Source organism: Anolis sagrei, chromosome 1 (assembly GCF_037176765.1).
Source record: "Anolis sagrei isolate rAnoSag1 chromosome 1, rAnoSag1.mat, whole genome shotgun sequence".
In the NCBI taxonomy this organism is placed as follows: Eukaryota; Metazoa; Chordata; class Lepidosauria; order Squamata; family Dactyloidae; genus Anolis; species Anolis sagrei.
This window is the reverse complement of record NC_090021.1, coordinates 235,865,452-235,878,847: the sequence shown is the minus strand read 5'-3', so window position 1 is coordinate 235,878,847 and position 13,396 is coordinate 235,865,452. Positions and strand designations below refer to the sequence as shown.

Here is a 13,396-nt window from a genome sequence, read left to right as displayed (position 1 = left end):
AGCTTCCCTTTCAATTGATTCACAGCTAGTAAATTGAATCACTGAGACTCAGATAATGGAGGATGTGCTGTATGTGCATCTCAGTATAAAGGCACACAGCCAGGCACCAAAAGGCATGACAAAAGCAGGAGGAAGAGACCCCATTATTTTTTTCCCTTCTTTCATTTGTTATTTTTTTAAATATTTTGCTTTCCTTCAATAATAATGCACAGGAAATGTGTCACAAAAATAGCAATAAAACAGCAGTCACAGAATCAAGACTGCACAGCCGCAGAAACAGAAAGAAGCATATCAAGAAAAAAGACTACCTACAGCAAAGCTATAATTAATGTGCATGTGCCTTTAGGTTGCCTATCAAAGTATGGCAAATCCATGAATTTAATAGGGTTTTCACAGCAAAGGAATCTTAGTGCATGGTTTTGCCGGTTCTTCCCTCTGACAGCACCTGTTATTCATTGATGGTCTCCCACCCAAGTACTGACCAGGGCTGATTCTGCTTAGTCTCCAAGATCAGACAGAATTTGGTGCCTTTAGTGTATTTGGGTATTAATCTGTATCTTGATACAAACAACAAGGACTTGTTGATTCCCCACAATGTAATGTTAGAAAGTCATTAGCTTTGGAAACAGAAAGAGGCCCTGCTACTAAACACTATTTTGAGATTTAAGATGCATCTGCACCATGGAATTAATGCAGTTTGACACCACTTTAACTGCCACTGCTCAATGCTATGGAATCCTGGGAGTTGTAGTTTGGTGAGGCATCACTACTATTCGTCAGACAAACCTAAAGACCTTGTAAAGCTACAACTCCCGTTATTCTTTAGCACTGAGCTATGAAAGTGGTGTCAAACTGTGGTTATTTCTGCACTGCAGGTGCACTCTCAGTTGGGGCAGGCAAAATATAATAAAAAAACCCCTTTATTTATATTCTGCCCTATCTCTCCAAAGGGACTTGAGGCAGATTCCAATCACAAAAAGGCAAACATTAAATGTCTGAATACAACAACCAATACATACATAATAGCAAAAAATAATAACCCAACATATAGAAACAAATGATAATTTAACATAATCTATCAAAACAATTATATCAATGTAGAACAAAGCATCTAACAGATGCCTCAATTTGCCAGAGCCGACCGAATTCCTTGAGGGTGTTATAAGTTGATTATTGCCAAAGATGTTAACTGGGCTAGCAAGGTAAGCAAGGTCTGGACACAGATGACAGATATTAATCAGAGGTATAGTAACAGTATTACTATCTAATGATGGTCCAGGACTGCTGAAGTTATACTCTTCAACTGTCATGAGTTGGAAGGGACATCTTCTATTAATTTTCTGTTGTCCCACTGTTTAAGCCTCTTTCAAAATGTCCCAATTTCTCTCTCATTCTCACAACTTCATCCTCAACTTACTCCCATCAATGCAAACTGAGAACAAAGTACACAATAGGCTACGGTCAATTAGCTGAGCTGGTGAACCATGTCCTTCCCAGTGGGTGAGGGAAAAACAAGCAGATGCAACTTCTTCTAGCTTGTTTGCCGTCCTGTCCCCCCCCCCCCCCCCCGGCATTAGTAATGGGTCACATTATGATGTGGCTTGGACACACGTCCTGATTTTCATTTGTGACGTCTTGGATGATATGCGATGTTATACAGATGGTACTAGTGTGTCCCTGTCTTGTATATCTTCTGTGCGAAAGGTGAAAAGAGAGTGTGATCTGTGGACTCTATGTATTCCCTCCTCTGCAGTGTTTTTAGACTCTGAGGCCCTCCAGCAGGCAAATTAATTTTGTGCGAGATAAAACGTTGACCCGTTTTTGGCCTGAAAACTCTAGAGATTGCTTTTGACATTTTACATTTTTATGTTGTTTTGCTCTTGTAGACGAAAATGAAATAAACTATTTACATCTCTCTAGACATATTTTTGAATCTCAACTGAGACAGAATCAAGGCAATGATTGTCACTCAATGCAATTATTGTCACTTGCAAAGAAGGAACTAAAATAGCCCAGGATGTTTGCTTTGCCATTAATCTTTCTGCTCTTTCTGTACTGTCTATTGCCATTAGGAGGGAACAGGATATGAAAGGGATGACTAGCCTGCAGAAAGAATTATGATCTCATTATACACTAATAATATGCCAATTACTAACAGTGATCCATCTGTATTTGTTCACAAAATCCTACAGCTTATCCACAGTTAACGCGACCTTCAGTGTCAAAATATCAGAGAAAAATAACTGGAAAATCCTTTTAAAATTAAATGAAGATTAGTATACATGCATAGTTTATGTTGTTGATACTGAGAACATCATGATATTAGTAAATAATGCACTACAATGCCTTATGCTGACAATCAAAAGAACCTACCCTGACTTTTCCTTCATAATGTTTTTTTTTTTCATGTAAAGGAATAAAAAGAGAAACTGCACTGGGAAAACACAGGAAGGTAACAAGGGGAAGGCAATGATTTCCTGTAAATTTTTGTGTTTTAACTGCTCTGAGTCCCCTAGGGGAGATAGGGTGGTATATAAATAAAGTTTTGTTATTTATTATTATGTGTTGCACACTGAGAATTTCATCAAAAATTCCCTTTAAATGTTTTTTATGTGTTAATAAGCTTAATTGTAATTAAAAGTTAATTTCTCAGTGAATGCTATATTTTTCCAATATTTATCCACGACCTCCACTTCTGAATGGATTGCTGTGAGTTTTCCAGGACATGTCCCAGAAGCATTCTCTCCTGACGTTTCACCCACATCTATGGCAGGCATCCTCAGAGGTTGTGAGGTTTTCTATCACAGATGTGGGTGAAACGACAGAAAATAATTCTTCTGGAACATGGCCATACAGCCTGGAAAACTCACAGCAACCCAGTGATTCTGGCCATGAAGCCTTCTGAATATCTCTCTCAAGGAAAAGATTCCTTACCAGAGGAAGGGGCAATTTTTTGGTGAATATTAGGGATATGCAATTTCTGGGAGGAAAAAAGCATTAGGATCCCATGTGGATGCGGCAAAAAGGTATTCTCCCATTTTCATTCAGTTGGTCCCTTTTAAAACAAGATGAGATCTTTGTTAAAGCTACAGTATGTTTAGTTACAGTAGAGATCTGGGAGGTAGGACATTGGGCATCAGAGGACAGAGAGACAGGCAGGTTGCCAAGCATGCATTGTCGTCCCCGTTTTACATTCTGTGATGTGATAGAAGTAAGGCAGGGAATTACAGACCAGAAACATGAAGTATATATTTATTTATTTAAAAAAACTGTATCCTTAATGGCCTTGTGAAAACAGCAGAAGATATTATTATTCCACAGCATGAAAAACTGAATGCTGAATAAGGATAGATTAGCAGCTATTAAAAGATCAACCGATTCTTCGGATGGCACTATGAAAAGAAGTAGAAGCCATTGTAAAGCTCTATAATCATCCAATGTAAAGCTGAGCTTCATAATACCCATTTTAATTGGCATAAACAGCGTAAAGAGGCCTTTGCCACTGAAAACATCAGAGCTTTTACAGATCCATTGATGTTTCTTCTCTGACTGTAATTCCGCCTGATAACAAAAGTGCCAAAGAAAATCAATTAATTCTACCAGCCCACCAGCTCTTTTTTCAAGCAAATTAAAATGAAATGCTTTGTGACAAAAATATATTTATTCATTACTAAAGAATTAGGCATAGGCAAGTGAAAGTAAATAAAAACAAACAGGAAGCTGTGTATTGCAATAAAAACCTACTCCTATAGGTGTAAAATAATTGTTCACCTTTTGGGTATTCTAAATTTTAAATATATATATATATAATTTCAAATTCTTATATGCACTAACTACTAATTTCTGTGTTCATGAGGGCCATTCTATTCACCCGACAGAGGTCTACAAAAGCAAAATGTATTTGTCAGCACAGTCTAATTTTGTCATTGTTCATTCAGGCTCCTTGGCTGGCTAGGAGTGGCAGCGTTGACACCCCAATGGAGCAGATGTGCCTCTGTCTGTCTAGACCAGTGGTTCTCAACCTGTGGGTTCCCAGATGTTTTGGCCTGCAACTCCCAGAAATCCTAACAGCTTGTAAACTGACTGGGATTTCTGGAGTTGTAAGTTAAATCACCTGGGGACCCACAGATTGAGAACCACAGGCTAGACCAGGGGTCTTCAAACTTTTTTTAAAAAGGGCCAGGTCACAGTCCCTCAAATTGTTGGAGGGCCGGATTATAATTTGGAAAATAATAAATGAATTCCTATGCACACTGCACATACCTTATTTGTAGTGCAAAAACATTTAAAACTAATACAATGATTAAAATTAAGAACAATTTTAACAAATATAAACTTACTAGCATTTCAGTGGGAAGTGTGGGCCTGCATTTGGCTGATGAGATAGGATTATTGTGTGCTTTCAAGACGTTTTAGACTTAGGTTGACCCTGAGCGAGGGCCAGGTAAATGATCTTGGAGGGCCACATCCGGCCCTCTGGCCTAAGTTTGAGAACCCCTGGGCTAGACATTCGGTATGAATATATTGAATCCAGGGCTGATCCAGGCCTTGTTTTCACTGGGCTAAATTAGCCAGTGTAGATGAGCCCTATCAAAGACATGCCTTTGAATTCTGTTGCCAAAGAAAAAGTTTGGTTAGCTAAAGAAAGTTAGAAATGCAAGACCAGGAAGCCAAATATAAACAGGCTTGAAATAATGAATGTTACATTATTAAAAGTTTGAAAGATTCAGACAGTTTTAAAGAAAGACCATCCTGAGATGTTGTGGGCAGCTGCCTCAGATATTCTAGCTGTAAAGCACATTTGCTGGTGCCAAAAGAAAAGGCTGATTTCACCAATCAGGTCCCAGTGTCCATGGCTTTCCATTGCATTCTGCACGGGCCACTTAGCCCAAGCAATAGAGCTCCATCTCTGCTTTTTCACAGTCTAATAGATCTTATTCTTGACACTGGTTTATTTTAAACCAAACACTTTTATCTCTCTCCACTCAAAAACCTTCTACTTCCCTAAAAGGCTGAACTCCTGGAGGCGTCTGTCATTTTAATCTCAATCTCTTTCATCCCAACCTGAATATCTTCCTGCTATCAGCTTTATTTAACCTAAAAGTCCCATTTTTATCACAGAGTAGGAAGTAAACAGGCTTTGCATGATATGGATTCTCCCCTGCCCTGAAGCACTTCTATGCTTATCATCATCCGGAGTCACAGGGTCTGCCTTTTTTACCTCGTTCCCATTTCAGAAGATTTATTCCAATGGATAAAGGCAGGTTGCTTCCACTATGATAGGGACACAGTGATATTCTTTAGATTAAAGCATACAGATTTATCTGCTAGTGTGATTCAGTTTCAAAGGAAGTTTGAATCCTGCGTGTCCTTTTGGTGTGTGCTGTAATTCTTAAGCAGGCTGCATCTATCAAGATGAACTCATAGCATTTTGGGGACCGGTGACAACAGTCTGCAAATGGCTTCACACTGGTCTGCTACAGAGCCACCGGGGAAAGATTTCCTGGCACACCACAATCAGGTCTTTCTGTTATCTTGCTGAAATCTCCCTTGCTGGTACTGCCTTGTCAAGATTTACTGCTATCCCTAAAGCATTGACTTTAAGTCCTTAGACAGCAGTGCATAATTCATTAGAGAATGAATTATGAATTATATCAATTCAGGCCTTTAGCTGGTCAAAAGAGTAGAGCTCAACTACACAACAACACAAAGCAAACAGGTAAATAATGTGAGATGGGTCTCCTGAAAAAAAATAAAAGAGGCCCTTGAATTTTTTCAAATCCTGGATGACAGACGCAGAGAGAAAAACAAGAGGGTAAAAAATGTACTGAACCGGTTCAGACTGTTGACATGGGCTGGATGCTATTTTTAAGTACTAGACCATGATTAATAACAACACCCTTCTGAGAGTACGAAACTGACCCATCAGGAGTAATATTTCAGTTCCAGCTTTCCTCTTGCTAATATTCTATTTGTGGATACTTTCCAAAGGATTTTTTTTTAACTTAAGGGTGGATTAAAAATGTGAGTCACAAACCTGTCACCCAATGTAATTTCACTGACATTGGTGTCAATGGCATGACAGCAGCCAGTGCAGTGGTAGAATAAAATGGCCATTGGCACCACAGTAAAGAAAAGGAGCAGCACTGGTTGTCATCTCTGTCAAGACAGAAAGCTCCTTGGGATCTGGCAGAGCAGCTTTCTTTGAGAACGCAGACAGGTTTCTCTCCAATTCCCTTGCTGGCTCTGTGCATTACTCCAAATAGCACCCTACATTGTTGCACCGGGCATAAGTCACCAAAGAGATTGGGGCATGATTTTCCACCTGAATTGAGGTAGCAGACCAGGGAGGCAAAGTGAAGCAATTGAGCTGCCTCAAATGGCAGATGTTGGGGATGGGAAGGTAATTCCATTGATGAGGAATTGCTCAGTGTCCCATGTTACCTGTGGAGGACTTTATCCTGTTAAAATTATTAGGATGAATCCAGAGTGGAAAATTCTGGATTGGTCCTGGAATGGCTTTTACCAGCAGCCCCAGGCCATTGTGGAGATGAGAAGGAGTCCTGACTGTTCACTGGAACCAACCCTGGAACCAACCCTGGTTTGGCACCACTAGACAGCCACCTTTATCACCCCTTCGTTTTTGTAACGGTGGCTGCCGGGCATGAAATGGCTAGTGACTATCACTCACAACCTGGAATGATGTTGGCTGGAGCATCAGAATGACAAAGGAAAGGGAAGATGAGGAATCCCCCCCCCTCTCCCTCCACTATGATGAGAGCAGGAGGGGAAGGTTGAGTACCACCCCCTGACCGTAGGACATCCAGACTCAGGGAATACAGGATGGCCGTGTAAACAATTATGACTGGTTCCATATTGGAACCAGCCCAACTATTTACATGGGCCCAAAGTAACTATTCGCTATATTCTTGGGGAAAATTTGGAACAGGTCACAACTTATGTTAATACCGTGTTAACCCAAATCAGCGCTTTGTTTCATGCAACCACCATGGAGCTAACTTGCTTTCCCCCTTCAGGATAAAGAGTCAGTGTAGCTATGCTCCAGATTGTGAGTGTTTACCTGTGTTTTTACACATCAGTGTGTTGGTTGCAATGTGTAGATGTGTTGCATGAATGTAAAAAAAAAAACATCTTGGAGTCTATGCAATAAGCAGTATCAACTTACATGCATTTTTATGAAGCTGTTGCTGATTAGTATTGGTAATGTTGTTAATATTACTATTAATAACATAATGTTATTCATAAATTACAAACATCTTGGAAATATATATTATTATCTTTCAAATTGTATATTTAAAAATTATAAATGAAAGTTTTTCATGAGATATGTTGCGTTCCCATACATCTCATTATTACCATTTTTGTATATGTCCATATCTCTTATAAGGGGGTGTTTAATCTCCAGTTCGCTAGTAAAACTGATTTACTGTGTCGCAAATGATGCATGTCTAAAAAGTGTGTAACCAACATAAAATGTTTGGAAAGCTCTGCTGTAGTTGCAGTTTTTTCCTCCATCCAGGTTGGCCAGTTGCACATTCCATATTCGTGGACTATAATTCAAACAAAAAAAACCTTTAGAAAGGAGAGGAGACACAATAAACAAAAACAATGTCAGGAGAGAATCTGTATCCTTAGTGTGGGCCAAGTTTTAATAAACATAAGGAGTTCAAGGATACAGACTGTTTCCTACCATTGTTTCACTTCTTTCAGGACCTAGTTAACTCATACATAAAATGAGGGAATGAGTTTCATGTGTCTGGTATTTCTAATTTTAAAGAGCAGCCATAGGGAGTTGCAGAGCGGGCTGATAAGAACTGGAACTACAAGGTGAGAGGGTAAATTATTGGTACCAATGAAAGATTCCCTTCCCGGGTGAACCTTTTTTATAAAGACCTTAGCACAGAGAAGAAAAAAAAACCTTCCCTATGCGGAACAGTCCTGAACGGTTCCATCTCAAGTTGCTATTTAATTTTTTGTAATGAGTATGAAGTGCACTCACATATTCAGTGTATAATCTGCTTTGTATCTCAGTTCTTCAATATGGATGCGAATCTATTAATTTAATTGAGGTTCCACTGATTCCAAACCTGCAAGCTTTGTTGTTATCATTAGTATTTTCCACTACATTAACCTTTTCACGTGTTCATAACTGCATTCCTCAGAATTCACATACTTTTTGTAGCTTCTTTTCTTTTCTTTTTTGGATCTTGTGAATTACCCTGCTAGCTCAGAAAACTGCCCTTAGTCCCCTTGGGAAAAGAGGGCGGTCTATAAATAAAGTTATTATTATTATTATTATTATTATTATTATTATTAAATCCGGGGAGAGCACAGATGTCAGCTCCAGCTCCCCATGTGGGGACATCAGAGAAGCCTCACACAAGGATGGTAAAACATTAAAAACCACCGGGCGTCCCCTGGGCAACGTCCTTGCAGACGGCCAATTCTCTCACACCAGAAGCGTCAAATCGCTCCTGACATGAAAAAAAAGTCATTTACGAATCCACCACTTACGGATCCATTGCCTACTTCTAGTAGACAATCATTCTTGGCCACAATTGATTACCCATGATGGTGATGTTTGTTCTTTATTCACAAAGATATTTTACTTAGTCACATATTACAAAGTAAAAACATAAAACCAAGTTGTGGAAAAATAAATGATGGAGCAAATCTGAGGTCATTTTTTGATTTAGAATGCCAAATTCCTAGAAAATCTGCATAAAATATTTAAATAGTTTTTTTTATGATTCTCAGTCCAACAAGAATGTGAAAGTATCTGTTACCCTGATTTGACCTGAATGAAACAGAGGACAATTCAGTGTAGCATTTATTTGACCAGATTTTTCATAGGTATTTGGGCAGATTTCTGGGGAACTGAGATTATTTACCTCAATTGTGCTTGAATCTGACTATTTTTTCCCAGGGAAGTTACTTGACAGCAACTCAGGAAAAACAAAACCAACATTTGAGCAGTTGAGCAATGGGCTCTGTTAACAGCTTTTGCTGTTACATTGATTAAAATGCTTATTTAATAAACCAAAACAAAGAGACTTGAGTAAAATAATGTTGCCACGGGGTAGCAAATAATCAAAGCAAGCAGGCACATTTTAAAATTAAACAACATTCAATTCATATTGGTGGCATCAACTTCACTTGTAGGCTTAAAAAAGCCCATAATAATTATGTATTACTGTAGCATATTTGCCTATCTTTCTGCTGCAAAACATATACTTGTTAATATTCATATTTGAAAGGAAAAACTTTTCATTTCCTTGTCTCATCTCCCCTGTGGCCTCAGTCTTTGGAAATACTGCAAAAGATTGCACTTGCAGTTTCAAGTATCTCTCAACCTCAGTCCTTTCTCAGACAAGATAAGTGGACAACAACCTTCAACACAGGAAACAAACCAAATGCAGTCCATCAGCCAATGGATGATATATATCCATTAGGGAATTTTCTAGACTTTATGTTTGGTCTACATTCCTGGTACAGGTTGTGATTCCCTTATGCAAAATGCTTGGGACCAAAAGTGTTTGGGATTTTGGAATACCTGCATTTGCATATACCTTCATAATGAGGTCTCTTGGAGATTGGATCCAAGCCTAAACATGAAATTCAGTTATGCTTCGTATACACCTTACACACAACTTGAAGGTAATTTTGTATGCAATATTTTAACAATTTTGTGTACAAAACCAAGTGTGTGTGCAACATTATGGTCCTACTTTAATTGCCACAACTTCATTGTATGGAACCCTGGGATTTGTAGTTTAGAGTATTTCAAATTCTCAGCCAGTGAATTTGCCTTGTCAAATTACAATTCACAGGAATCCATGGGATGTGCCCATGGCAATTAAAATGGAATCGCAGCACTATAATTGTATAGTGTGTGTGTGTGTGTGTGGGGAGGGGGGTCCGTAGGGACTACCGCTTTCTAAATATTTAGATACTTAGGTTTGTAGGTCAAAATAGTATTTATGAGTTTTATTGTCTGTTGCGCAGGCTTGAATTCACTAACTACAAAATGATTTTTTTTGTTGCTCTTGCCTCAAGTTTTTTCTCGGCTAATTTTTATTTGTTTTTAAATTTATAGTAATGGCTGTTCTATTTTCTTTGATGTATATTCCTTTGATGCAATTTGTTATTATGTCCTTTTCCTGGCATTGAATGTTTGCCATATGTGTTGGAAACTGTCCTGAGTCCCTTCAGGGAGATAAATAAAGTGTTGTTCTTGTTATTTTTTGTGATCCTATTTTAACAACATCAAGAAGTGACACAGTTTAACAACATACCTCTTAATCAGAATGCTTTCATTGGGTGGTATATTTTGTCATTACCCATGAAAATTCAAGCTCAGACTCTTATCCTATCATCAATATTTGTCTCTGCCTACAACCACTCAGACACACATGTACTGAGAAATGTATCACTAAACTTCTGGTTGCAATTAAAATATTCCTCACATCTGCCATCACACACAGAATATTTATTTTTGAAATCTACTATGCAATGTGAAACTATTTGACCAAAATCATGTCTAATATGGTACTATGAAAGAGTGAATATGGAACTGCTTAACCGATGCTTATGGAAAATGAATTTAACTGGAAGACATTGGTGTTTATAGTTTTACTGGATTTTATATGGATTTTTACTATGTTATGTCAAATGTTTTTAATGGTGTTTATGACTGTTGTGGCATCAACTTGTTGCCAATTTGTAAGCCGCCTTGAGTCACCTTTGGGCTGAGAAAGGTGGGATAGAAATACCATAAATAAATAAATAAATAAATAAATAAATAAATAAATAAATAAATAGTTTGGCACTTAATAAAAGAACAACTCTGAACTATGTGCCTAAACTGATCTCCAGCTGCATTCCACTCTACATAATGTTCGCCAACAGACAATTAAATATCGAGAAAAATAAATAAAAGAGCTAAATTAGATTTGAAACATTCAAGCATTTCAACTCTGAACAGAGATATAATGCACAGTATCCAAGATTATGCCTTTTCCTCACACAGAATTAATCTGCAGATATGATTATATCTCTCTATGCAGAATGGCTAGCAATATTATGGCCACATCATGGGATCCATTGGAAAAGTTCAGGTTTAAAATGCTTTGACTATTTATCTCACTGCATGCCAGAGTTTTATTTCACAAGCCCTGCAGTACAATGCAATATCTGAAGAAGAATATGGAGGTAGAGGAGGACTAACGTAAAGCAAACTCAACATATTGTATCACCTGAGGTGAAAGAGAAGTTGGTATTCTCCATCATCAGTACTCATTGCATGTACAGAAGGAATGGACTGACAGGTTGAATTTTACTTTGACACTAGCAATAGGACAATGCTTTCACTACACCTGAGCCAACAGACTAGTTAAAAGAGGTAAAAGGCAAACTGGATGTCACACACATTTCTATCCTCAAACAAGAGGAAATAATTGGGGAGGGGAGTACTCAGGAGAAATGGTAGATGAGCTGTTACCCTCGCACACATGCACACACACATGCACACACTCACTCCTCAGTAAATGCTCCCTGGGGGAGCAAATAATGGGAGCACCAACCCTGATCCAATGAATCAGCACCAATGAATGCATCAACACTAGGGCTTTTTTCTACTTAAGATGCAACAGCAAGCTGTGTTCTGCTCTACCACATCTAGGTAACCAAGGTTGACTATATTATTTCTATGCTACACAAAATATAATAATTTGGTGGCCTTTTACAACACCTGAAGTCTGCTGTTTGGGGCCATGTAATGGTTGAGTACTCTTGCATCAACCACAAAACACAAAGAAAATAAATAATCTCAACTTGATACCTAAAAATAGACTAATATGGATTTGTGTAAACACATCTGAATAAAGTATTCTATCTAAACACTAAGAAGCCCCCATGTCCTGCAGACAGACATCTGGTATTTGATATTACATGAATTACCTTGATGTGATGCTGGTACTTTAAACATGCTTGGCATAAGTATCGGTGAAATTTATTTAGGTTTTCTCTGGAATACCACCATGTTTTTCCAAAAATGTTTGCCTATCTGTTCCTGCCTACTTTTGCTTGTAGTGAGGAGACTTGGAGCTAAATCCAATTATAGTTACTGCAAACCAATTGAATCAATGGAACTTACACAAGTATTGACTCAAATTTCCTATTAATTGACTGGGTGTTTGCCAGTTGGAATGAGCAAGTGGATTGAAGCTTTTATTTTATTATAATCTTCTCCTAGAGCTCAGTTTATTTGCAATACTTTATCTGGGACAGAAGACAGCATATAAAAATTAAAACAGATACAGCTAAACAATTACGACATATGCTGTTTATAAGTTCAGCCTGCTATTTGCTGGCTGGGAGAATAAATACACCTTTTGATTTGTGAACAAAAAGAAGAGAATGGAGAAAGGATTACACTAAGCTTCAGGTGCTGTAGGAAATGGGCATGAGCTTCAAAAGGGTATCTTAAGCCAGGATTTCATTGATCACAGAAGACATGGTCCGAAAGAGAGTTGCTTTGAATAATGGCTAGGCAGAAAAAAAGAAACACTGAAGAAATACATCTCATTCAAAGGTCTTTGAGGGGGGGGAAACTGAGCAGAGAAGGAAAGCATCACTTGAGTGGACAGAAATGAAGGAACAGAACTGAGCAAAAATGGAGACTGAAGAGGTACCTTTTCTGACCGCCGTAACAGACAGGGCCATGAGAAGCACATCCAGGAGGTTCACCATCACCACTGTCTCTCACAAGAGTGCTCAACAACAATGATCTTCAGAATTGGGGCAAGGCAAAAGCCCAGCACTTTCTTCATCTCATTCTCCTGACGTTGAGACTAGTTTCCATACAGTAGTTGCTTGTGGTTTCAGTCACCAGGAAACAGTTCGTATGCTCAAAGTCCTGGTGGTAACTCAAAAGGGTTGAAAAGTCTACAGTGATGAAAGAATGGTCCTTATGGTGGTGGCTGTGGCAGCTGTGTTGGTGGTAGGACAAACAAAATTAAATCTAATTGATAAGAGTTACATGGCACACATTGAGCACCAAGATTTCCACCATGACACATATCACAATTATAGTACTAAGGATAAAGACGTTAGTAATTCTACTTAATTATTTGTCTTAGAAATATGTCCATCTGGAGTCAATTCTTTGCCTTTTTTGCCATCATAATCTGCATATCATTTCTTCCTCTGAAGTCTTAACCTTTGGTGGAAACAGTTGATGCCAGTAATTATAATTACTATTTCCACACATTTCCATCTTTGAAGCAGATATTTCCACCAGCTTTATGGCACCAGAACAACAATCTCAGTATCCTAATATTTACTTTGCACTAATTTACATTTGTAAAGTTCAACA

General features: G+C 38.3%; 1 protein-coding gene across 1 annotated transcript in view; it reads right to left on the bottom strand.

The window, feature by feature from the left end:
* Positions 1-13,022, bottom strand: part of CD6 (CD6 molecule) — a 55,771-nt gene extending 42,749 nt beyond the window's left edge. Inside the window, exon 1 of the mRNA XM_067463223.1 lies at positions 12,714-13,022. Coding sequence (XP_067319324.1) covers positions 12,714-12,771 — 58 coding nt within the window. The 5' untranslated portion in view covers positions 12,772-13,022. The remainder of the gene's footprint in view (positions 1-12,713) is intronic.
* Positions 13,023-13,396: the final 374 nt, after the last annotated feature.